We start from the raw sequence: 25753 nt of genomic DNA, 5'->3' as shown, positions 1-25753 counted from the left end.
TATAATTTTTGATTTCTTATTTACTGATGAAGCAAGCCATGGAAGATGCGTTGTTTTTTGCTAGCACCTTCACTGCTAAGGTTACATCCCAAAGCTTAGGAAGCGCACAGGGAGGTCAAAGCAGGCGATCTCTCTATGCTTGAGGGAGGTGGCAAATCCAGCAATTCACGAAGTACAAACCTGCGTATTTCTTGACTTTTGGCTCGAGTGACATTTTTGTTTGGTATCAACTAGTAGAACCTACAAGAACAAACTGGATAATTACACACAGATTCGAAAAAGAAAATTCATAGAAGGACAATAGATATTAAGAGATATAATAATCTCTGCAACTGTGTACTTTAGGAAGAAAAACAAGGTGTTAGGGGAAGCGAAAAATGGATGGAGAAGGAAGGAACAAAACCGAACTTTTTGTTTTTTAAACAAAAACACAAAACACAAAGCACAGTCAAAAATATACCAAAGGAAACAAAGCTAGTTAGTTTTTATTTTCCAAAACTCAGACCTAAATGAATATGTTAAATAAACATCCAGAAAACAGTCAGTGCTCACTGTATTAGCAGACGCACAAGTTATTTAACCAAACATATTACAGTGAAATATTAACAGAATTATTTACATGCATATTTACAACATGTGTTCTTTACAGTAGCTACTTTTTGGGAAATACGTCCGTTTGTGTTTGTAAAGGGGTTCACCTTAGTCTAACCAATAACAAATGACAACAAACAGTACAACTTAGATCAGCAACAACAGTGGGAGTATCCTAGGAAAACTAATATGATTATATTGGGTCAAAAAAGGAGCGGTTGGCTTCAGAATGTTAACATAAAATAAATGAATGAAGGTGCACGAGCTACAAAACTATGACAAATTATATAAAATAATTAGAAGAATGGAAAAAGTTTAAGGTTGCCAGAAGGTTAGACATGTTAGATACATTCAGAAATATATGAAGAACTGCACATACTCATGAGGAGCATGGTTAAAACATAACTATATTCACGTAGCCTTGAAGAACACAGCAAAGTATTTAAACAATAGTTTTTGCTTGTAAAAGTTGAAAATATCTGAACCAAAGATCTTGAAAGCACCTGACTTTCAAAATACTGCTTGCTTCTTCACAATATCAACATATTAAATGTTTATTCCAGGAAAAAAAGTCCAGACCTCACCCATGTGTGTTTTGCAAGGGGGAGGAGGGAAGGGGGGGGGAAAATCTTAACAAACCACTTCTCATGATTGTGACGTACAGAAAACATAATCCATATTCTGCTAATACTCTGCTTAGCAAAAGCAAACAAACAACCCCCCCAAAAACAAAACCCAAAACCGAAGAGCATCCAACCAAAAAAGAAAACCACACACCCTAAACCCAAAGAAAACCCTGCCAAAACCCAGATATCTTGCATATGAGGAAAAGGATGAATATGTCCTAATATATACTAAAACAAGCAAGCAATTAAATTTAGATCAAGTTATTTATCCCCTTTCTCCCCCATGAGAAATTTAATGGGACAATTCCCAGTTAGTTAAGTTTTATTTCCATTGTGATACTTTTTAAATCATTTTTATTGCAGCCAAAACATTGTTCGTTTACCTGTACATAAAATAAACTATGATATATACACAACATTTTAAGTTACAGGGCATAAGTTTACAGTTTTTGGCAGATTCTGTTTAACAAAATGGAAATTGTGTAACGTTAGTACTTGAAGAAACTCAGCTTCCTTGTTTTGGTACAAATGTTACAGTTCTGTGTTCCCCTGTATTCTAATCATACCTAAACTGCTTTAATAAACTAACATTTATGTGTAGCATCTCACTGTTTTCTCTTATGTTCTGATTCTAGACAGAATTTTTCATAGGCTTCTTCAATTTCTGGATCCATCTCGTCATCGATGTCATCAAAATACCTGCAACAACAACAACAACAACAACAAATACATGAGTTTAGGTACAGATTTTCCAGAAACAGCACGTAGGTGAAATTTCTATGTAGTTTTCAAGAATAAAGTAGAGCTTCATAAAAATTAGTCAACAGGGGAAAAAAATCATGGCTAGCAGGAGAAAAACAAGACGAAACAAAAAGCTCAAAGCAGCACAGATATATACTAATTACTACAGTGTTTGTGACCGTTATAGACCATCTTTGCTGTCCACAGGTTAAACGACAGAATTAGTGTTTCTTGGATGACAGAAAAGCAATCCATAATGCAATGCAAAATAACTTCTTTCCAGACTTTAGTAATGTGCCTGCACTGATCTATGTGCAAAAAGCTTAATTAGCACCGTGTTAGTATAATTTTTGATCGGTCAACATCCTGGTCAACTTCCTGCTTCACATGCTGCCTCAACTTTTATTCACACACTATTCAGAAAAAAATCTTTATTACACAGACAACTTGTATTCATATTTGCCAATACATGAAAGAAGGCAATCTCAATTCATTTCCTTTTTGCATCTGCATTATGGTATTACCTTCTATTATACGGTAACCAGTCTTTATTTCACAGAATGTGTCATATTTAGGCCAGATAAAAGACGTGGTCCTGTTAATGACAGCTGGTATTGCAGAGAGTGGAAGCTACCACAGAGTTTCAAAACAAAGCTGTGGAGTGGGGGTGACACTGTGGAGCGTGAAGTGACAGCTTCCCCCCTCCCTACACTTGCTGGAAGCAAGTTCAATGTTGCTTGTTTTCTGTAGGTACAAGTGGAGCATGAGGAAAGGCATAAGGAAAGTATTTTCTTCTGGAGCACTGTGCATTAAAATAATCTGTCTACATACTTGTTTTATTCATTCCTCCTTTTTCGTGGAAGTGTAGGCTTGAGGAGGGACTCAAACAGAACCGTTTTTCCCAATTCAAATGGCGCAGCTGACAAAGGTTCAGGATACATTTAGCTAAGCTCATCTTGAGCCTCTAACAAGGAAGGGTCCAGTCACCTTGCATAAAGGTTGGCTCACTGTCTTTCGTATGCCACTCTTCAGATTTCCTGGTTTTTTTAATCACTGTCTCCATTTTGCATTTCATCTGTTTTTCTAAGCACAGCAGTTCACATGGGTATTTATTCTGAATATGAGCGTCTTTCATTTCTGATGACATCTCTAAATTACCAGAACTATTCTAACGTCTATCCTCCAAAGTTATTGTAGCTCTTTTCAGCTAGGTGCTACCTAGTTTTCCAATTTATTACCAAAAATATTGATTCAGGCCAGCACTCTACCACAGATACAAACAACACTGGACATACTTTTCAGTACAGAAGTTCACTATCAAATCACGATCTGAGAATCCTCCCCACCCTTCAACAAGATGAGTACAAAGCTCAGAGCAATTTGTTCCGGATCCAGTTTCCTTCTACAAGTTTTCTGTTAAACGCTTATAAACTGGTGTCAAAAAGTCAGATTATATTCCCATCTATTGCTTCCTCCTTTGCTATTAGGTTGCTTTTCCTGTTCTACAGGAATACTGAATAGCTGTTTATTCAGAGAACAGTACCTATCCTGAGGAGCAAAACCGGAATCCTTAGCAATCCTTTCCTCTCCTTGAAAGATTTTCCAAATTTTGTGATCACCTATAGCTAAGATGTATGCACATAAATCAAATTCAGATTGCCTCATTTCTGACACTTCTAGCTCTTTGTGCTTCATTCAGGCAAAAATATTTTTTAATGCAGAAAAGAATATGCTCGCGTATGTGCAGAAATATCTGAAGTATAACCACCCTACTCAACTGTATAAATTCAGTATTTGTTTCAAACTTGTGTGATTACAAACCAACCTACACAAGAACAAACAGTTTCATTATACAGCTTTACATTTTTGTCAAGACTGTGTTCTTAAGTCTGTAGTAAAAAGAACCAGTATTTAAAAAAAAAAAAAAAAGTATAATTCTAAAAGGAAACATACGGATCTCCAGCCCCTGGTAAGTCTGTTCCATTTTCTTCGTAATCTGGAAACAAATCCTCTCTCTCAAGCAGCTCTTGGTATTTTTCTTGGTAATCTGGCATAGTAAAAATGAGACTGAGTGACATATAATAAGATTAATCCTATAAATCAACATTCATCTATACTGCTTGAAAATAAGCTATTTAATGAGACCATAAATGCAGGGAAACATATTATAGAAAAACCTCTTTCCTACAGCATTTTCTCAGGACATCAATCATCATCTGTAAGAGTAAGGAAGACGCACCTGTTTCCCAGCGAACTGTAAAGGTAGTCACAGATGTTTACCTCAGATGATGTCACGCCACGCTGTGCCCAGACAACAGAAAACAAAGAGGCCACCAAAGAAACAAACCACCTTTTGTTAATGACTGCTAATGGTCCAACAAAAATAGAATGGAAGATTTCTGACTACCTGGAGAGACAGCAGTAAGTGCTGAGGCTTATGGCCAAAATTCTCCTGAACCATATGAACTCAAGTACATCTCCTCTAACATTTACATTATTTTAATCCAGAACAAGGCATATATTACACACCTCAAAGCCAGAGATTCAAACATAATTTTGCCTTTTAAATTGTATTGCTTTCAGATACTTAAAAAAGAACTTTGCATGTACTTCAGTGGGACAAACTTAATTACAACTTTCTTAAGGGTGAAAAGACAGGTGTACTAAGCTTAAGACATACCTGGATCTGCTGCAGTGAAAGGAACACCATCAGAAGTGTAAAATGTTGGTTCATTCTAAGAATAAAGTTATACAGTAAATGATATGCTTTCAGAGAGATAATTGTTTGCAGTTTTCAGTAATGCGATTGTCTATGATCAAATTAAATTCACAATATATTAAGGAGCTGAAGTTTGATAATATTCTTACCATAAAGTAGTTAGGGTCATTTTCAGGGGTAGCTTCCCTATATGGAGAAGTCGCATGAACTCGACCCCAGTTACTTGAACGTAGTTCAACTAGTTTCAGAAGCATTTGTTTCACATCTCTGAAATAGGGAAAAGCACAGAAGTTTGAATACTTTGTGCTAAGCAACATATTAGACCTCTTTTATCCTGCAAATACCAGTTCATTACATCAGAGTCCCTAAAATCATTTAGGGACCATACTTCATAAAAAAGAATAGGAAAAAAAAAATTACCAAACACATCAGTAAGAGAAAAACTCCTTAACATAGCTTTGTTAAACCTGTTACTGCAGATTTACAGTCATAAATCAGTTTAAAAAGACCAGCTAACTGAAATAACTTTCTTACAGTGGCTGCAATACACGACATGAGAATTAATTTGCATGATAATTATATTGCAGTGTTAAATCCCAGCCTGCCAAGTTATGTTTTTAGCAAAATACATTTTATGATAAGAATAAATTACAACTGAACCCAATTATGGAAAATACTTTATAGAACACCACCATTGCAAGCAACAAAACGCCCTCCCTAAATTTCTGTCAATATCACTGAATAGAATGCTAATGAAAACAAAGTCGTTCAGATTTACTGATAGGTTTATAAGATTGGAAACAGCATGAACATGATGCATTTTTTTCTGTTATGTCCAGATTTAGCTTCACCAAACGTTATTTAGTTAACACAAATTACCACTTTGGTCTTTTAGGTGGAGATCTCTCTCATACTACCCTTGCCCATCTCCAGACAGCCACTCTAGTATGTTTAAGCACATTAAGCAACAGCTTCTTCCTTCACAACAATGATAAAGTATTTTCCTAAAATGTCACCTTTGGACCTCATCAATTAACATAAATTCTGTTGGTTTTTTATCAATTAAAATATTCTATGAAAAATGTTCACAGTAGAACACGATGAGTTTATCACCATCAAAAAGGCTTTGCTTTTTCATCTATGGAAGCCTACTTTACGATATCCCAGAGACAACAGAAAAAATGTGTAACCAGCTTGAGTGATTATAGTATCCTGACGACAAGATAATTTTTTTCCTCCCTCAGTGACATTTAAAAAAAAAAACAACACACTCCAAAAGGACAAAATTCGGTCCAGTCTGCAGAAGACTGAATTAATTCTCTCGTCTGGGTCTAGATGCTTTATATGTATGTCTCTCAATTATGAGATATAAGAAGGCTCAAGACACTTTCCCTCTCCACTTCCTCTGTGGTGGAGTAGGCAGTCCATATGAAATAGAAATTGCTGTAGTTTTCAATCAAGCTATCAAATCTGCAGCACAAGTAGTTTTCTTACAAAGGACGGTAGCGGGGAGCAACAGGGAGTGATACTCTCACAGTAGTTTAAGCATCTAATTAATGCTCTTCACTGTTGACTACAGAATTTCATTGTGATGTAGAGGGCCAAAGTTAAAGTCTCCAACACATTAAATACCATCTCCAACATCTTCCCTACAGTAAGGGGAACTGCTTTTTTCCTCTTAAGCAATTCCATGAAGAAAAGCTCAGTGAGTCCCATTAAAAAAAAAAAATCTTCAATTCTTTCCTTCACTAAAATAAGTTTGTCCTTTTGTATTTTGGACTGTAGCTTGTGCTATCAGTGTTCTCTGGATTCTTGAAGCAGAGCCTTCCTCCTCTGCCCTGCAGGGCAGCTCAATTACCACCCACAGACACTACCAGGTACTGCTGGCATCCCTCCATAAGGCATAAAGCAAAAGACCAGCTCAGTGTCTGAACGCTCTACAGGTATACAAGTTTGTACAGAGCTGACTGCAGTCCAGAAGAAGAGTCTATTAGCCAAACATTCATTTTTTCCAGCCCATAGTAAGAAGCTGCCAAAAAGGTATTTGTTCTCCAGAAAAAAATATGTATTCCTTTATGTCCTTACGGACTATGATTTATACATACCGTATTTAATGTTAAATTCAGATGTAAAAACACAAACTGTCACATTCCAGCATTATTGTATTTTTGTACTTATTTCTCTTAGAGCCTAAAGCATTGAAGACATATTTCAGGACGTAAAGGTTAGAAATTCTGAGTGTATCTCTATTAATAGAAAAAAATTGATTGAAAAATATTTTGTTAGGTGGGAAGTGAACAAAATATCACCATAATTTTCATGAAAAGTTTAAGGCTAATAAAAAATAAAATGCTGAACATAAAAAAAACTGTCTTCCTACCTGCTGCAATTTGCATCCAACACAACATTTTCAATTCTCTGAATCATTTCATCCATTTCATTCTTTCCTTTTTCTTTCCAAGCATCTTCTAAAACTGAGCCTGTCAACTAAAGACAATGCATTAATAAAAAACAAATAAATAAATTTTAATCAAATTTTAGAAAACTAAGAAGAAAAGTTACCAACGTAAGAGATTCTATAACAACCTGTAACATATCAAAATGCATTGTTTGACTACCTGAAGGCCAAAACGGGCAGTCTCCTAGATCTCTTTGGTTTCATAACATTACAGATCTTTTAAGTAGATTATTTTAGACTACGGGTGGTATGGTAGCTCTGTGTCCACTGTTTATGTTACCTAGAAGTTAACAGGCATTTCCCTCCCTTCAGTCTTTAAATATAGCTTCAGAAAAACTCTTCCGTGATTTAATCACACTGAGGCATGTAATGTGACAACAGTGTCACATTACAACAGAACATATACATCTAACAGTATTTTTGAATATTGCAGCGATTTATTGTGGAAAACTAACACATCACAGTCTTTCTGAGGTTGCACATCAATGGGAGACATATTGCATCCAGTCATTCAGTTACCCAAGTCACATCAATTCAGAAATGCTGCAACACTTTAAATCCTGCTCAAAAGAACCAACAGTAGCAAGTCTTAATTACTTTAAGTTCATATTATGAAAAGGTGGATCACGTTTTTGCAGGTCACCAGCTTACGTGAGAATAAGGAATAGGTTAGCAATCTTTAGAAACACTTCACTCAACACAGCTAGCACCAGACATATGCCAGAGAATTTCATGAGGAGATGCACTAGGGGAGCTAAGAATTATCTAACAAAGTCAACTTGAATTTTAATATGCAAAACCTGTGAGGCTGGAACTGCTGCTTAGAGAACTCTAGCAGAAGGCAGCCTAGAACTGCTGTGGATGAAAGCCTTTTCCACTAAGAACAGGCATTTCATTGCCTGCCAATTGCACAGTAGGAGTTAAGAGTTAAACTAAGAAAAAGTTTGCCACCATAGCAAGCAAAGTTAACAGCAACTCCCAATGGACTCAACATTAAGTTGCACGATCCAAACCGCTCAGAATGGAGTCTCGTGCTGCAAAGGACTAAAATGTAAATCTAAAAGCAAACATCTTAGCCAGCACTCCATTCACATTCCTGGTTTTCTACTACAATCCTGCTTTGATCCTAGATAATAGTATGAAGGTTTGATTAAAAATAAACATATTGCAAAGCAAACAGGTAAAAACCTGCATCTATTAAAAGGGACAAGACAACAGAAACCGACTTATTTTATCAGTAGGATACTAAGTTTTTAGGGAAACTCAGATTTCACTAGAAAGCCTAATCTAGCTTCAGATAACACTAACATTTGTAGATACTTTGAGACATCAAAAATCACCTGCATTCAAAAAAAATCACTGATTCTATTCTAACACATTTTAGATTCAGCAATGTGTCATAAAATACTTTAGATCACTAGTGGGTGTTTTTTTTTTTTTTTGGAATGAACACTGTGAAGCGAAATAAACATTGCAAGAACATCCACAGAACCGGCGAGTCCTTCATCTTCTTTGGAAAACTTTGAAGAACTGTCAGAATAAACAGCAGCATTTAAAAGCTTCCTGCTTTGTATGCTGCCTTTTTTGAAAGGTCCGTTGTGGTCCTTGCCACAAGGAAGCTCTTACAACACAAGGACTGCCTGCAGGAGTGAACGTCCTCGTGGAGCACAGCCTAACACTTGCTATGAACCATCCTGCTTGAACATCCAATCTTTGTGTAAAATGCTTTGATCAGAAGTAAAACCTCTCTTCCCTTTTCTCTATTTGCTAAGCAGAAGGAGCCCCCGGAACCTGAATTTAGAAGAATTCAGAAAACAAAACCACCCCGCCCACACACACTGTAGGGTGAGGAAGAAACAAACCAACCAGCTACACAAAAAAAAAAAAAAAGAAAAACTCCAGAAAAACATTGTTTAGTTTTTGACCCTCATTTCTAAAAGAAATTGTTTTCCCCATTCTACGAGTATAGCAGTGGTTTATGAAGATAAAAGAGTTGCTCCCTGCACAGAGGCTAACAATTTTTTTTTTTTAAGAAAAAAACAAACTTGGGAGCAAAAAGACTTGTTTTCCTCATGCAAGAGGATATTTCTATAAATGTAATGGTGCAAGCAGTAGGAGAGAACTGAGATAAAGAATCTTTTGCTGCAGAAATCAAGATACACCCTAACTTTTTGATGTCCATCAAAACATACCCCAAAACCCCCCCCACTCATCCAAATCAATAACAATTTTCTCTCACACCTGAAGTGACAAAAGCAGTTTTAAAGGGATCACTTACACCTTTGTCTTTGCCTCTGTTCTACTGCTCTTTCATCTACACAAATAGCCTTAATGTTTGTTTTTGAAGTAGTATGTTACTTTGTTTGCTCAATTTCATAATGGAACTAAAAGAAAGTACAGCTTGCCCAACAAACTGTGTAAAGCAAAAAACCCTATACGTGTTTCCTCAGCTGCAGTTTGTTTCCCCACTGCTCCCAGAGGTACACCTAGCCATTGCCTCAAAAGGAGCGTAACAGTTCCCTACATACATTTCCTGGTCCGCTAGGGCTTTTTGAAGAGATAACCGTTCAGTTACCAAAAACATTTGAAAAGCCTCTCTGTTTTCTGTTTCCAGACTTCAAGCACTTCTAAACGTGCAAAACTTCTCATCTTTCTAATAAGAAAGTCTTTTTTTGTGAGACACTGTCACCTACACTGCAGCATTCCAGAAGCACAGCCCACTGACATCAAGCACTGCTCCCTTCCCTTTCCAGGCATTCCCAGAGCACAGAAGCACGTCACAAGTTGGAGCTCCAAAAATTACAGACAATTGCTTAACTCCATTAACGTTCATGCTGAAGGAGAAACACTTCCTCCTTCCTTTCAATTAATAAATCTTGAATTCCTAATTACCTGTAATTAGAAACCACTCCATATCACGCCACTTAAAGATAGCGGTTAACCACATCTTATAGCATGGATCTACAGGAAGAATTGTATGATGTGGCCGCCTGTGTTAGCCTGGATCTTGACTCTGTGATACAGGAACCCCTTCTAGCCTGTGCCACAATGAAAGAGACTAACTTATTTTTTCTCATCTTTCTTTTTTGGGGAGGGGGCGGGAGGGGAGGCAGGGCAGGGGGACACACACAGGTGGGGAACGGGAGAAGGGGGGAAGGAAAGATAGGGACATGTATCCTGTTAGTGAATTCTACTCAGCTGAATATCTACATGTGAAAAACCTGAAGTCTCCTAAGCATAACCAAGCTTCAGTTCACAGCTCAGCCTCACACACCTCCATAATCACAACCACAAGAAATGGTCAGTATCAAATCTGTCACCTACTGACCAGCAAGAACTGATTATAGCTGTGATCACTAATTCTGTGTTCCTCCCATGCCTTGAGAAACTAACCTAAAAGAAAAAAAAAAAAAAAAAAGAAAAGCTCCATCATGCCCATTTTCTGCTGTCAGTGTTCACCATTTCAGTACTACCTCCTGACCTCCTTCAGCAATCATTGCTAGTTGTACTAGGAGTGGTTTATGTTTTTACTGAGTGTACATGCTCCAGAGTTGTGTGTTTTTCCCTCCTTTGCCTATAACTGTACAATACTAGCACTGAGAGCATCACAGAACTTTACAGCAAAACGCCCTCCTGTTGTGCCACACAGAGAAACTCTTGTGCGCCATTCTCTTCAGTTTAATCAAAGCTGCCATAAACCTGATTTATAAACTTGCTGTCTCATCTCAGTTTGAGAACGATGGAAAAAAATATCAAACTGATGAGAGTTATCTAGCAATACATCCTCAAGCTCCAGCATTACTGTTTCAAGTGGGTCTCCTGCAACGCATCATGAGGAAAGGAAGAAAACAAAGCAGAGTTTTGAATGGCTGATCAGCAAAATGCAGGATACTCAGCCTGAATAGACTGGCTTATCCGAATAATGGCATTTGTGTGGATGCCACATACAGTCAGGAAATCAGATGTACCGCACTTCTCTGCGGTTTAACTGATGCACTTACAACTACTTACAAGTAAACATTTTCTGTTTAGACAGCGCTCTTTTGCATCATATATACAAAAAACATGGAAGGTCCTGAACTCGGGCAAGCTACCCCCTTGACACCTTCCCCGCAACCTCTAAACTGCAAAAAGTAAATAAGCATGAGAAATGATATTTTCCATAGATGCTAATTATTGTTATTTAAATAAGATTAAACATAATTATTTAGCGGTTCAGTTTAAGAAGGGAACAACCTGAGGCATCTGAAATTTGCCATGAAAGTCTGAATTCATTGAATGAGAAAGCTAATTAGCTAGAGGAGAGAAGGAAGAAAATGACAGTGTTTAGATTTTATCTGAGATTTCTGTTGAATTATTTGAAGTTCTGACCTTTAAGATATTTAAGACATTATTATTGCTAACTATTAATATAATCTACATTCTTCTGATCAACTGAGTGAGATATTTGATGGGAATCACACACAAAATTAGAAAGGTACAAGTCTCAGGTAAGTTGGCTAGACTGTTTCACATTTTTCTTTTTAAGACGACAAGCTGAATACAGATGATGCTCTCTTTCATTCAGGACTATAATACATTAGAAAAAAACAGAAACTACAAGACTTGGGTTTTTTTTTTTTTCTTCTTTTAAAACTACCGTCTCACCTTCAGCAGTTTCACTGCACATATCAAATTGTTGTCCACAGGATTAGAGAAGAGAGCATTTAGTAATTCCCCAAGGCCAGCCTGAAGAACTTCTGCTCGTGTTACTTGTCCCTTTGTTCCTTTAATCTGCAGAAGATCAAAAACCCAGTAAACGATTTACTTGCTAGAAATTAATTTAGTCGTATTTTCCCTCTCAAACGCTGCATAGTTTGGTTTGCGAGTAACACACATGGGCTCTTCAGCTGGAAGAGCATGCAAAATAGGCTCTATATTTTAGAACACAGACTGAGTAATAGTCTTACAAATCTGACATATATTTAACAGTGTACGTCTAGTATTTTGTTTCTCTCTTAATCCGTTCTTGAGAGAAGCCGGAAAATGCCTGGCAAACGGTGCACATCATCCCGAATTCTTGGAATCCCAGGCTCTTTCCCATACCACGTTATGCATTCACTACAGCTGCACAATAGCTTGCTTCTGGAAGGCACTCTTTACATAATCGCAAAATATAGAAAATGGTTTTAAAAAAAAGGAAATACTCCACAAAACTTGACAAAACAAAAAACACACACACCCTTTGGAAAGCTTCCTTTTTACTTCTTGCAAGTGAGAAGTAGATTTTAAAGCCCACTTATAAGCAAAAACGGGTCAGAGCACTGGTTTTTTTCCTCTTGCCAGCAGAACATTTTTATAGTGCCTGATTAAATCAAACCATTGAAACAAATCAGAAATATATTTAAGAACATTACAAAAGTTAGTGAGCTTACTGAACTCATGGATATGAGAGTCCAGTAAGTTTTATGTGTATGTACACATCATAGAGAAATTGATCTAAATACAAGATTTCATGCCTCATGTATAAGCCAAGGACTCAACTTTCAGAAAAAAAATCTCTTTGAAGGCTTGCATTTTTGATTGCTCATTTTGAAGATTACCATGCCTTCCTCAAACATTTGTTAATAGCTCCCATTAGTGGCTGAATACTGAATTACATGGATTACTGATCCTGACTTGCCTCTGGTAGCCTGTATGTGTCCTATGTTGTTTAAGCATAATAGTCTGGTATTTTCACCAGACAAAATGAAAGAAAATATCAAAAAGTTTTTTCCAATTTTCCAAGGCAATCAGAGAGAAAATACCTGTGACCAGACACAGATTTTGGGAAAGGTGGTTTATGGTTGCTTCTTTGTATGAACTCTTACACTGTATTTTTCTTGTTACATTTCTCGTCTAACTTCTTGTCCTTTTTTTTGCTTATCCGCTTCTGTGACACACATTTTAATGAAATTGTTCTAAAGTTCTTTGACTTTCTTCCTTTCTCCCTTTTAAAAAAAATCTCAAATGATATTCTATTTTAGTGTTTGCTTAAAACAACAAAAAACTAACAAAGAAAAAAACTGACACAGAACTTTATTTTTACCTCCAGGTTAAGGTAAAGTTCAGCTAAGAAGAGCACGAAGGCATGAAATTGTTTTCGAGTAGTCTCATCTCCTTTTGCCGCTTGATCTCTGTTTTCATACTCCGTTCGACACCTGAAAACATTACAACAAAACTCATTATCATCTGTAAATATCCCAACATATACAACAAGTTACTTAAGTAAAGCAATGCTAAGAACTTATGAACTACATTAAAACTGTTAAACACTGAGTGCTAAGAAATACGGATTGTGAGGAAAATGAGGTCTTCACAAACATAATGTGGATTTTTGTCAAAGATAAAAAAAAACATGATTAATTATGTTTTCAAGCAGAGAAGTTTGAGATGGCAGAATGAAATAGGGTAAATTACAGCAAGTAAAAATTAGAGATGGTTAAATAGTTCATAGATCAGAAAATGGGTCCAAGAAGTTTTAATAAGGCAGTCACATTGTCTTAGATGCCTTTACACTTATTGCATAAGTTTTTTATCCTACCATTTTAAGTCACAGCTATGTATCATTCCATCATAAATACAAATGCTTGGGATTCAAATTCAGGGAATTGATTTAGTAGTATTTAAGATACCATGGCAGTGAAGTAATTTTTCTAGACTTCAACAACTGTGCCAAAAATATGCAAGTTTACATACCAATTCATAAAAGGAATTCAGTATTTGAAATAAAAGGAACACAAGGTAGCCTCTAATTTATTCTCAATGGTTATGTGATGCATTAAGAAGCCCTTGAGAAACTGAAAAATCTAAGGACTTAGAATATCAAATTCTGAGTATAAGGTGGGCTGAGAAACAGAAGAGTTTTCTGTAGGTGTTGTTAGCATGTCCATATTTCCCCCCCCCCCCCAATCTATACATATCAGCAATAAAAATATAAGCAACCCTAAATTTATGGCTTCAGAGCGCTAAAAGGAATGTTTTTTATTGGACTGGCTTCAAAACTAGGAATGAAATAGATAATCGAGCATCAACAAGGATTTCCTTTATGGTATTGCTGAAGTAACAAATATACTCACGAATCAGGGAAAGGAAAAACAATGAGATGCAGAACATTCAAAAGGTGACTGACAATATTCTGGTATCTAATCATTAAGAATACGGATCCACAAGTTAAAAATCATGATTTGTAGTGTCATTTTGAAAGAGAAGAGGCTCATCTGCTAGCAGACAATGAAAAAAGAAATGTTTCCACCATCTCCATAAGGCAATGCTGATTAATAGAAATGATGATCTTTGAAGTTAATCATGCTTTTGTTCCTAACCACAGGTGTACTAAATGAGACTTTTAAAATGAAAAAAAAAAAGTCTGAAGCTTAAAAAGCCAGAAGCCCTCAGAGAAAAAGTGATCCTTTCTAAAGAATCATGAAGAAAAGTATTAGCGTACTAATCTTTCAAAATCTCATGTAACAAAATTGAAAAGGGAATACATCCGTTTAAAAATAGGTAATGTTTCTGTCAACTGTGAAGTTGAATCATGTTTTAATTGTAGGCCCCCAAAATTCTGCAACTGAAAATTTAGCAAGTTTGTGTGTGTCTGTCTCACATGTGTAAAGTCAATCAGCCAATTTGTGAATAAACTTTACACAGCAATTACAGCCAAAAAAGTAACTAAAAAAAAACACAATGAAATAAGTAGAGAGTCAAGGACAAGGACTGTAAGTAAGTACATGCACATTTCTGGTACTTTTAAAGTTGACTGTCTTTCAGACTCCCCCTGTAATTTGGTATCGGTCTAACATACTCTTCTCAGTTCAAAAGAGCCTACAGAACCCTGAATTGAGTTCTATTTGTATATTAAAATTATTTTTCTATATTAAAAAATACACATATAGGTTTTAGATATGCAGTATGCACCTCTGCTTTAACAAACCTCAATTTAAACTTCATTTTTAAATATATACTACTTTGCCACTGAATTAAGAGTTACATACACAAAAGAGGAATACATATAACATAAGTAATAGGCTTGAAATGACATGCTGATACTGACCTTTGAAGTAACAACTGTCGGAAGTTTCCACTTTGTGGATTAATGGTTAGGTGGTGAGATAAATAATTACACAACCGTGCTCCCATGTAGGAAAAATTTGGGACAGATGTGGCCTTCCAAAATAAATTTGGAAAAATAAATTATTCATAAAAAGTAATAATTAGATTATTAGGAAGTATCTTTAAATGCGTTTTGGAAATCATTGTTTATCAACAATTGACTAGACTGCTGAAAAGCAGTATATCAAAAATTACAAGAACAATCATTTGTTTCATGCTAATGTTTGTACCTCAGCAACAGTTTGCTATTTGCATTTCAGCACTTAAAAGTTCATTATACTGTGATTTCTTGGCTTTAAGGAAACAATCACCCTCATGCCATGCGTCCTCAACTCTGCATCCCCACTGCGACCTACACTGAGTGTCTGAAAGTCACTTACAACCTGTTTAGACACAAAAATCAACAGTTAAGACATGCTTTTAAGGACGTGCTCTCTCTCTCTCGGAGCAATGAGGGCATTAAAACAAAAAAAATTCACCTTCATTCAGTCTAAGGGCTATCTAGCCCAGAATCGTTTCTGGCAACAGTGACTGCTCAGGGAAAGAAGGTAAAAACAGGTCAAGTCAAGATAAGTACTTCCTCTAGTACACCCTTCGGCAATCTGCAGAACAGCAACCTCCTGCTTCAGAAGTTAAAACTGTATCATTCCGGTTAATAGTCCTTGATGAGTCTTTTTTCTAAAATGACTCCTATTACTTTTGAACTTATACTCTTATCAATTAAAACACAGGTGGTAGCAATGAAATTCCACAGTTTGAGCTACGCAGGGTCTGAAAAATATTTTGCTTTAAACCTGACACGAAAACCTCTGGAGGTGCAAAAAATCATTAGAAATTGATTCAGGTATACATTCACTCTCTTTTAGAACTTCAAGCAGAACATCCCCTTGTTTTGGCAATTTGTTACTCTTCATTTGCTTTAAACTCTCCTCTAGCAACACTCGAATTTGAGATTATTTCTCAGATACAGTTTCAGCGAAAAAAGGCTCTGGAGTAAGAAACTATCAGCTCTGTCAAAGAAAGCATGGATACTGAGAATTCATTAAACTTTCCTCCTTTGGCATCTTTGAACATTCCTTTTACATCTCGATCATCCGTCCGCACTGCAGATGCTCTTGCAGGCTTCTATTTCTTAGATGTTTGAAACAACACATCTTACCATTAGCAAGTCAATGTGTTATATCTACTTACCTTTTACAAGCAGAGGAAAACATGCACTCAATGCAGTTAACTGAACAATCTGCATAATGTTGCTGGAAAGAACTCAACTGTTTTTGGAAGCTACAATAAATTTGATTACCTAAGATAATCAAATAGATTTTAGCTTCTGTTAAGAGATATACGAAACATCTAACAAGTGTTTTTGGGCTGTTCAGTAAGTTGCTTGGACCTCAAAAGGTGCCCCCTGCTTTTAAGACAAGGTAAAATGCATCAATTAAAAGTATAACAACTTTCCTTACTGACAGGAGAAAAAGCTTTCTCAAACCTCAGCTGCATTGTACAATCATTGCCTTCCTATGATTAGTTGGTTTGCATTAGTGGTTGCATCAAATACAAAAGCAATTCAATTTTAGATATTATGCCCTTGCACAGCACACAAAAGACCAAAAAAAAAAAAAGAGAACCACTTAAGACATCATCTTAATAACCAATCATTATAGTGTAACATCTTTGCTGCATTGCTGTTGCTAGCACTCCCAGCTTGTTTCCCACTCAAAAAAACCCCAAAATCTAAGCATAAAGGCTAGTCTATCAATGCACAGCTTGAAAAATTTTAGTTGTTGGAACAGCAACAATCTACTATATTAACTAGACAACAATCAAGATTCTTTAGGCCATGGAGTCAGAGTACTCAGCTTTTAGAAAACAGAACTGACACTTCACTCCGGATAGAGACATAAACGGATTAGGAAGAACAAGGGGAAAGTAGATAAATAACCTTTTAAAAAGTCTGAATTACCTGACACCCAAATGAGGGGAAACTGTATAGAACTTGGGGCTTTTTTGTTTTAGCCTTTGTTCTTACAAATCTAGCATCTGTAGTTCTGCTCAGGTGGGTTAAATTAACATCACTGAAGCAATGCTTATAAACACATTTAATCAATTTTAACTGACTTCTTGCAGTAAGCTAGGACTAGGAAACACAAACACCTGAGCAGAAACTCAGGAGAGAATAATAAGCATTGCCGACTGGCATTTGAATGCTGTATTCTCCTTATCTACATACAAACCAAAGTCTTATGCTTTTGGACAATAGGACAGCTATTTTACATTGAGCTATAGTTTTATGTTTCACATAAAAATTGTTTTATTTTAGATTGTTTGCATGCACTGCTTCTTAGCTGAGGAAGGCACACTGACCCTCAACATTGGTCTGTTGTTTTAAATAGGAGGAGAGAAAAGGAGATGACATTAAAGACTTTATATTAAAAGTGTGAGGCAATTTATGTATACAAAAAGTTACATATGTGAAATTCCTTCATTTTCTTACAATAAAGTTATACTGTATATTTTAGTCTTTAATTATCTATACTCCCATGTGCCCAAATAGAAGACGGGAAAATGATGCTGCTGAACAAAGCACAGGTAATCTCAACGGGTAGCTGAACTATGTTCTGAATTAAATGTGCATCAGTTCTGTATGACAATAAGAAACTTAATACTCTACAGTACTGTATGATGACCAACTGGTCATGCAGCTCTACACACCTTAGACTATTTTATAGGGAAAAAAAAAAAACCAATGGGCAAGTATCTGCACTTCAAAAGTGAATAAAAGACTGGTTGTTCACACTCTTAATGACAGAATTTGACAGAAACCAACACAGAAAAGTGAGATATACCCAATGTAATAAACAGCAAGCACAAGTGTGACTTATTCTCTGCAGCAAGCCCAAAAGACAGTAACAGCAGCTCATTTGCTTAGCAACACAGATTAAGCTTTCTTTCCAATGGCTCCCTCAATTAGTACAGAGTTCAAATCAAGGTCTCTGTCCTCATTTCCATGGCCATCAGTGAGACTGGACCTAGTTACTCGGCAGACTAGCTTTCTTTTTCTTCAATTATGCTGTTCCGAAATAGATATATTGCCAATAAAAAACAAAGCCAGGGAATAAGAGCATCTCCCAAAAGGTGATGTGTACAGTAAATAGGAGTGTAGTTTATAAAATAGCAAATAATGAAAAGAAAAAAATACCTAAGTATTATAAAACAAATTTATTTTTGTGGAAGAAAAATGGAGAACTCTGACCTAGCTTAAGGGTTTGTTCAGTCTCTACCATAAAACAATTCAAATGTAACTCCTAAATAATTGCTGTAATTTGCACAGCAGTATATGCCCTTGGAAAAACCAAGGGCACAGGAAAGGAAATGAAGTAAATTCTGGAAATTAATCAACCAAGCAAATACCGCACACTTGAGCATTCATTTCAGTTTATTAGACAAAAAAACTTTCCCCATACTATTCAGTCTAAGCTGAAAAAAAGAGAAAAAAAAGTCAAAATAAAATATTACATAGATAAAATTACCCAACAAATTATACCCATATGGATATCTTGGACACCAGGGAACAGAAGCACAATACCCACGTTATAAAATGGAATACACAGGCTACCTGCTGATAGATGAGTTCAACAAGCTCTTGCAAAGCTTCATCTGTAGTGACCCAGCCATTCAGTGTTTCGGCAAACTGCTCTATTTCGGTTTCAAAACAACCTGGTTGCTCAGTGAGGTGATTTAGGAAATCTTGTACATACTCTGTCAAAGTCAGGTAGCCATCACATCCATCTTCAAAGGAAGACTCCTACAGCAGTGAAGGAATATATCAACAATTTAAGAAGAACCTAAAGCAAAGCTGTTACACTTAACCATCTCCAAAAGTAGCTATATGACCCTTAGTCTTAAATAACTCCTGATGCTCTGCGTGCTTGATAGTGAACTTTATTACATGCTACACTTGAACATTTTTAGACAGCATACACCTCAGTGCATCAGGAAGTTCCAGTAAGTCCTGTAATTTTAAGAACTGTGTCAGTTGTTATTATACAGATCAGAGTCTCCCAGCCAAATATATCAAAAAGATTTAAAAGCAAATCAAATGCTTTACCAAGTTGGGCATAAAATTAACTAACACTTTCAACCCCTTAAACAAACAAACAAGTGTATCTGTCAAGAATAAAACTATCAAACACCCTCAGAACCTAGAACCTTTCCTTCCTGATGCCTACACAAACTGCACTGTAGATAAATGAACTGCAGAAGGAAAAATAATTGGAAACTGGAAACAAAATGTTTTGTGCTTAAATAGAGCAGAAGCGCTCCAAAATAAGCAAGAGAGGAGAAACTAAAGAAATACAGTAAATATAGTGTAATTTTTCCATGTACAATAAACCCAGAAAAACTCATCTTCTAAAGTCAACAACTTGCTTGGCAATGAATGAAGACTACAAGGCGTGAAATGAAATTAGGTAGAGCAAACCATCAGTAACTGCCGATTAAAGCAGTAGTATTATGAAAAAAAAAAAAAAGGCAGTAAACACACCTGCTCCCTAAAGAAAGGGGCTAGCACAATGCCAACCTTATCAATGTTTATGCTCCCACTGATGGAGCACAATGCTACTAACTTTATACATTCATTTTCAAATGGACATGTAACAGTCTGTAAAGTTCAATACTCTCCTGAATGATTGCAATGCTAATGCATGACAGGAATAGCAGAGGGAATGAGATATTTTGTGATGTAACTAGTAATAATATAGCACCAATAATTCATTTTATGAACAGTATCTTATATGAGCATTTAGAAGTGAAAGTCAAAGCCCAAAGAGGGATCGCTTAAAGAACTGACTTAAAACTAGTGATTCAAACCATAAGGGTAACATTCAGGATAAAGAAGTCTCAATCGACCTACTATTTAATAAGAACAAGATTTAAAATACACACTGCAATGAAAAAATGAGCTAAAACACACACAAACATTTTTTTGTTTCTTTAGTGGACATACATACACTGATCAGGTTTATAATTTCATTCTCCTTGTCCCCACCCTTCCCTAAAGGAGATGTCTTTTACTTTCTAGCTTCAAAATGCCTCAGTTTCTCCTCTACTGTGAAGCAACATGGATTTGCCATCTATGAAAGACGGAAGACCTGGCTATGAACTATAGAGAAATGCAGATAAACACTGCTGCAAAAAAAAATCAAGTACTGACATTAATTTCAGGGCCTGTAAGGAGCACATGGGGAAACTTGCAGACTTTTCAAAATTCTTCAAAAACCCAAGTCTTAAGGGCATACAAGTTAAGCTAATGGGGTACACAATCAAAGTAACAGAAGATAAACTAGAAAGACATTCCTAGGATGTCTAATTAAGTAGAATAATCGCCCAATGGACAATACTGAACAAGACTTAAAGAGACTTAATAAGGCCCAGCAGAAATGGGAAAAAACATGTTCTTGACTTAAATAAATAGTGGCAAATTGTTACTGCTGACAATGAGAAAGCTATGAACAACCTGATCTATGTTGGTTGTGCTTTGAGTGAGTTGTTGGATCGGATGACCTGCAGAGATCCTTTCTAACCTACAGTATCCTACGATTCCAACAATTTGGAGCTTACGGAGCCAAGGAGTAAAAGCTAACAGGCCTCTACATAACTTGCTAAATATTCTATTTCTATAAAGGAAATCAACTTTTACTAGGCAATTTCAAACAGTTCAATAAAAGTACTACACAATGAAGTTAAGACTATTTTGCTCCCCAGAAATATGACACTGTGTAACAACAGTCAGCTGCAGTTTATATTAATCACATACAGCAAACAGATTGTTTGAAGCGATGCTAGTTCTGAAAATTTTGTAGTCAGGTGGTAGGGAATGCCGTAGCTTATAAAAGAAGCTGCTCTTTCTGATGTTGCCTCTCTTCTATTAAGAGTCAGTTTATGAGTTTAAAGACATAATAATGGCTAAATAAAAGCTACCTAGATTGTAAAAACCCTCTTCTATCTACAGAAAGATAAAGAATAAAAACTACAGGAAAAGATCCATGATCCAAATCTGCTCTCAGCCTCTGTTTCAGCATGTGCCAAACACTACTTTCCTACACCTGAGGAGCATCCAAAACATTTCTGCTCAGGAACCGTCTTAGTCACCATTAATTTATCATCAGTTTGATTTTCTTCAGATTTTTTAGGAATAAGCTCTTTTTCCTTCGGATGATATACACCCAACAGCAAATTTACAAAGCGTTATAACAAACGAAGTTACTGCAAAAATTGAATACAGAACTGCCGCATTTACCCATCCAATCTATAACGGTGCCACCTAATCCGTAGTGTATATGTGGCTAAATGAGCCACGTAGAACTGAGCCTGCTTAGCTTCCTTTTGGAATTTAATTGAACTAAACAAAACCTGTGGCGAGGGAAAAAAAAAAAAAAAAAAAAGACACTCCACCCAGGATAATATGAATCGCACTCTAAAGCTATGAAGCGAAAACATTGTGCTCTCAGCATGGAGTGACAGCCATCTCCTCATACACCTATGCCAGAGAAAAGTCTGGCATTTCCTACAGGCAATCCAAATCTAAATCTATTCACCAATCCTACTGAAGAAATCCACAACTTGCTATAGTACCAGCAGCTGCATGCCAACAGAATTCTACAGAGCTGTTCCCTTCCCAAAGTTTTGTTAACGTTTTTGCTAGCTTCCTGGTATGCCTTAGATGCTGTACCCCTTAGAGTATCTTGCCAGGAAATCGTTAATTTTCAGTATCAGAACTAGCTGGAAAGGAACTAACCTAATAATTGAATGTTATACAGACACAACACAGGAACTACAACAGTGTATGATCAAACAAGGAATCAAGAAATTATTTCTAAAACTGTAAATGCTTAATAAATAGCAAGAAAAGCTGTGTATTTTTTCAGAGAAATGTTAGTTTTCATAGCTAAAGCTAAGGAGTATTAATGCTAATTCAGAGAAACAAATTTCTCAAAATTGTTTTGCTTCCAATTTGCCATTGTAAAACTCAACCTGTGTAACAGTAAAGTGTGCTAAATTTCATGCTTGCTGCAGATGAACCCAGTTTATTAAGTTAATTCAGTCATTAAAATACCAAGTTAAAAGCCTACGTAATAGTGAAGGACTAATAATCACTAGTCCATGCCTATTATATTCTGATGGATCTTGTATGCCTAGTATACTGATTAGATTAGGGTCCCTACAACATACCAAACATACCTCCAGATAAATGTTCTGGGTTTCACGAGCATTTTAGAGCTATTTTTATTAGCAGATCAGTCACTTATATTCATAACATTCTTACAACATGGCAACTAGAAACTCCTACATGCTTGTGTGTTTTTATAAAACAGCTGAAAAGCAACATCACTGGCCTTAACTGTTTGTAATAACGATGCATGCAAGTGTGTTGATTCCAAATGGCATTTTTTGATCTTGGAACCGGAATCCTTTATTTATAGAAAACAAGTAATATGTATTGGGGCAAAGCACTATTTTCCCCCTAGATTATTCATTCACTGAAGCATGTTCATGTTGGCATTCTGTCAACGGTTGTCTGTTGGCTATGGGCTTGCATTATTCGGAACAGTAATTTTATTCAGTACACTGGCAAAGCTTGTAAGGTCCTGATAACATCAGTTTTATTGATGAGGAAAAAGCTCCAAAACATCAAAATACCTTATTTAGTATTCAACTTAAATATTTTTCTATTGATCATTCAAAATCTAATTACTTTAACTTAACTGCTTAGTACACTTGAGCATATTTGTAAAAGTGGCAGTTCCCCCCCCACATATACACCAGTTTGGCTGCTTGCATAACAAAAGGGTATTATGAGGATTAAGACAGGTCTTCTGTGGAGTAAAATTACTGTACCAATAACATGCAAAACAAGGCAGCAGAAAACAAGTAGTACACAGCTTTTATTTACATGGGGCATCCACAACATGAATCTGAGACTACCCCTAGTCTGCGTGCAAATATATCCCCTAGCAGATAGACCGCTGCTAGGAAGGAGCCCAATCGTACTTTTCCTTTGGTGATATTGTATCACCAAAGGGCAAAATTATAAGATATATGATGGTACATACAGTCACAGTCAATCACAGCCACGGCTCAGTACATTCAGAAAAAGGGATGCCTGTGCTTAGAAGAGCACAAGCTCCAGCTTTCGCCCACACTTGCTTCAAAAACCTGAGAAGTCTTAATGAAAGCGCAGCTATGCCTTTACTTAAAACGCAGTACAGATGCAGCTACAACGGATGCAGTCTCAGAAGAGACAGTTTGCTCTCATGTTGGTGAAGTCAATGCCTGCTGCATTCCTTCTTGATTGCACTTATCTGCAGTTAACTTTAGCAAATCATCCCACACTGAAGGCTCTCAAGTGCTCCCTGATATTCACCCATTATCATTTAACATTCTGTGTCTCAGGTGGTTGTTATCCAAATTTTGGATTCTCTTAGAACAGTGCAGCATTCAAGCCATCTCATACACACGATCTCAAGAACATATTGTTAATCTGAATACAAGTAAATTGGCATATACTAAGAAGAGAAGATAAATACTCACTGCAAAGTTTGGATTGTATCCTGAGGGATAAAACTCAGGTGCGTTAACAGACAATTTTGAGATTACCACAGGAGCCACAGCCACCTGAGGTTTAGCCATTGCTGGTCCAGAATCAGGAATTGAAACCTTGTCTTGTGATCCAGGTGGAACTCGTGTCTGTCGCAGGTGTTCTGGAAAGTTTTTGTTATGTTAACATCTTTTCTTAGACATCAGTAATTTTCTATAGATTCATATAACCTAATACATAACCTTTTGAGGGTAGAGTGCGAAGAGAAAAGAACAGGAATTACTTGCTCTTACAGGTAAAAAAGAACGTGACCATGATATTTTCCGCCCCAAAGTGGTGCTGTACTCCCTTCTGGAGTATAAAAAAAAAAGTTTAAATATTTTAGGTGTGACATTCTTTAGAAATTAAGTCCCTCAAGTTCAGTTTTACTTTAGAGCTCATAGTGAAAGCTCCATATTTATTACTTTTCTTAAAGAGTAAAAAAAAAAAAAAAAGAAAAAAAAAAGTTGTGACTTCAGCAGACACCAGAGGCCCTTCCACAAGTCAGGAAGCAAACACAACATTAATGTGAAGGTGGCCGAAAAAAAAGGAGCTCTCCTCCCCCATTAAAACACATTTTCTAAGAAGGCTAACTAGAGAAACTAGTCAATCTGCCTATGCCAAACTTGCTGTTCTGGTGGGCTTTTCATCATTTCAAAAGCAAAGGCACAGGCAGGCCTTGCTAAATCTTAACATATTCTTCAAAGACACTTTGCTATTGTCTTTGGCATAAATCATTGGCCAAAAAATCCAATCAAATCCTATTTCTGTTCTAAGCACGGTTTCCACATTTTTTTTTTTATAGAGTAGCTCCCAAGTTTATTGGAAAGAGGATTTCATAGCTATCTGGAAAAGCTAACCAACAAACAATGCTCTGTGCTATTGTTGGGTTGGGTTTCATTTTGGCAAACCTTTAGGCCAGAATTAAAGGGGAGTTCTTCAATAGGAGAGAGGCTGCGACCATCTGCGGTGGGATTAACAGACAGAAACAACGCACACACAGATGTGTGTACACACAAAAGGGGGGGGGGGGCAGAGGGGTTTCGCGGGAAGGCTGCAATGCAACATCACGCCTTCCACCTGGGCACAGGCCCCCAGCCCAGAAACGGCACCGCTGGCCGGCCCGAGAAGAGGCGCAGGTGCCGGGCACCCTGCCGGCTCACCTCCGCGCGCTGCCCAGAGCGGCCAGGCAAGCGCCCGGCGGCCGCGGGGCCTCAGGCCGCGGCGAGCTCTCGGCCCCCAGGCGCGGGGGAGGGGGGGGACGTGGTCCCGCGGCCAGGCCGGGAGCGGGGGGAAGGCAAGGGGCACCCCAGGGTCCGGGCCGCGCGGGGCGGCCAAGGGGGGCCGGGGCGCGACGCCCGGCGGCGGCAGGCCGCTCAGGGGGCCTCTCCGTGGCGGCACGGAGGGGTCCCCCGAGCGGCGCGGCGGCCGCGGCCGGTACCTGCGTTTCCGGTGCCCGGCGGCGCCGTCCTCGGCGGCCGCAGCGGCTCCTGCTGCTGGAGGAAGCCGCCCGGCCTGTGCTGCTGCTGCTGCTCGGCCGAGCCTGAGCTGGGGGAACCGCTGCCTTCGAGGCGGGCCGCGCCGCCGCCGCTCTCCGACGCGCCCGCGCCGCTGAGGAGGGCGCCGCCTCCTCGGCCCCGGCCCCGGCCCTGGCCCTGGCCTCGGCCGGCGCCTGGAGCCCGGTCGAAACTCTCCGACATGCTCGGGCCGGCGCGGCTCACGCCCTCATGGGAGGGAGGCGGGGGCGGGGGCGGGCGGAGGACCGCGAGGAAGCCGCGAGCTGAGCTGCGCCGCGCCGCGCTTCGCTTAGCCCGCGCGCCGCGGCCCGAGCCCTTCACTTTCAGTTTCACCCCCAC

General features: G+C 37.8%; 1 protein-coding gene across 1 annotated transcript; it reads right to left on the bottom strand.

Annotated features, from left to right (window-relative positions):
* Positions 1-455: 455 nt before the first annotated feature.
* LOC104140565 (polyadenylate-binding protein-interacting protein 1) lies at positions 456-25733 on the bottom strand. Its single transcript, XM_068925673.1, has 11 exons — positions 25339-25733; positions 23852-24021; positions 18879-19067; positions 15207-15319; positions 13203-13314; positions 11783-11908; positions 7058-7164; positions 4827-4944; positions 4639-4693; positions 3912-4005; positions 456-1916 (listed from the first exon to the last, which is right to left on the bottom strand). Exons 1-11 carry the CDS (start codon positions 25595-25597, stop codon positions 1823-1825), a joined length of 1437 nt encoding a protein of 478 aa, XP_068781774.1. The 5' UTR covers positions 25598-25733; the 3' UTR covers positions 456-1822.
* Positions 25734-25753: the final 20 nt, after the last annotated feature.

The sequence above is a fragment of the Struthio camelus genome, chromosome W, assembly GCF_040807025.1.
Source record: "Struthio camelus isolate bStrCam1 chromosome W, bStrCam1.hap1, whole genome shotgun sequence".
NCBI classification, from domain to species: domain Eukaryota; kingdom Metazoa; phylum Chordata; class Aves; order Struthioniformes; family Struthionidae; genus Struthio; species Struthio camelus.
The sequence above is the reverse complement of the archived record's forward strand: the minus strand, read 5'-3'. Positions and strand labels throughout refer to the sequence as shown.

Excerpts from the sequence above, each read along its gene's own strand:
- LOC104140565 (XM_068925673.1), bottom strand. The coding sequence starts at position 25,597 with ATGTCGGAGAGTTTCGACCGGGCTCCAGGCGCCGGCCGAGGCCAGGGC. Across the intron at positions 13,315-15,206 it reads CGACAGTTGTTACTTCAAAG|GTGTCGAACGGAGTATGAAA; the intron begins GTCAGTATCAGC and ends TAATGTTTTCAG. Across the intron at positions 4,945-7,057 it reads TTGGATGCAAATTGCAGCAG|AGATGTGAAACAAATGCTTC; the intron begins GTAGGAAGACAG and ends TCCCTATTTCAG.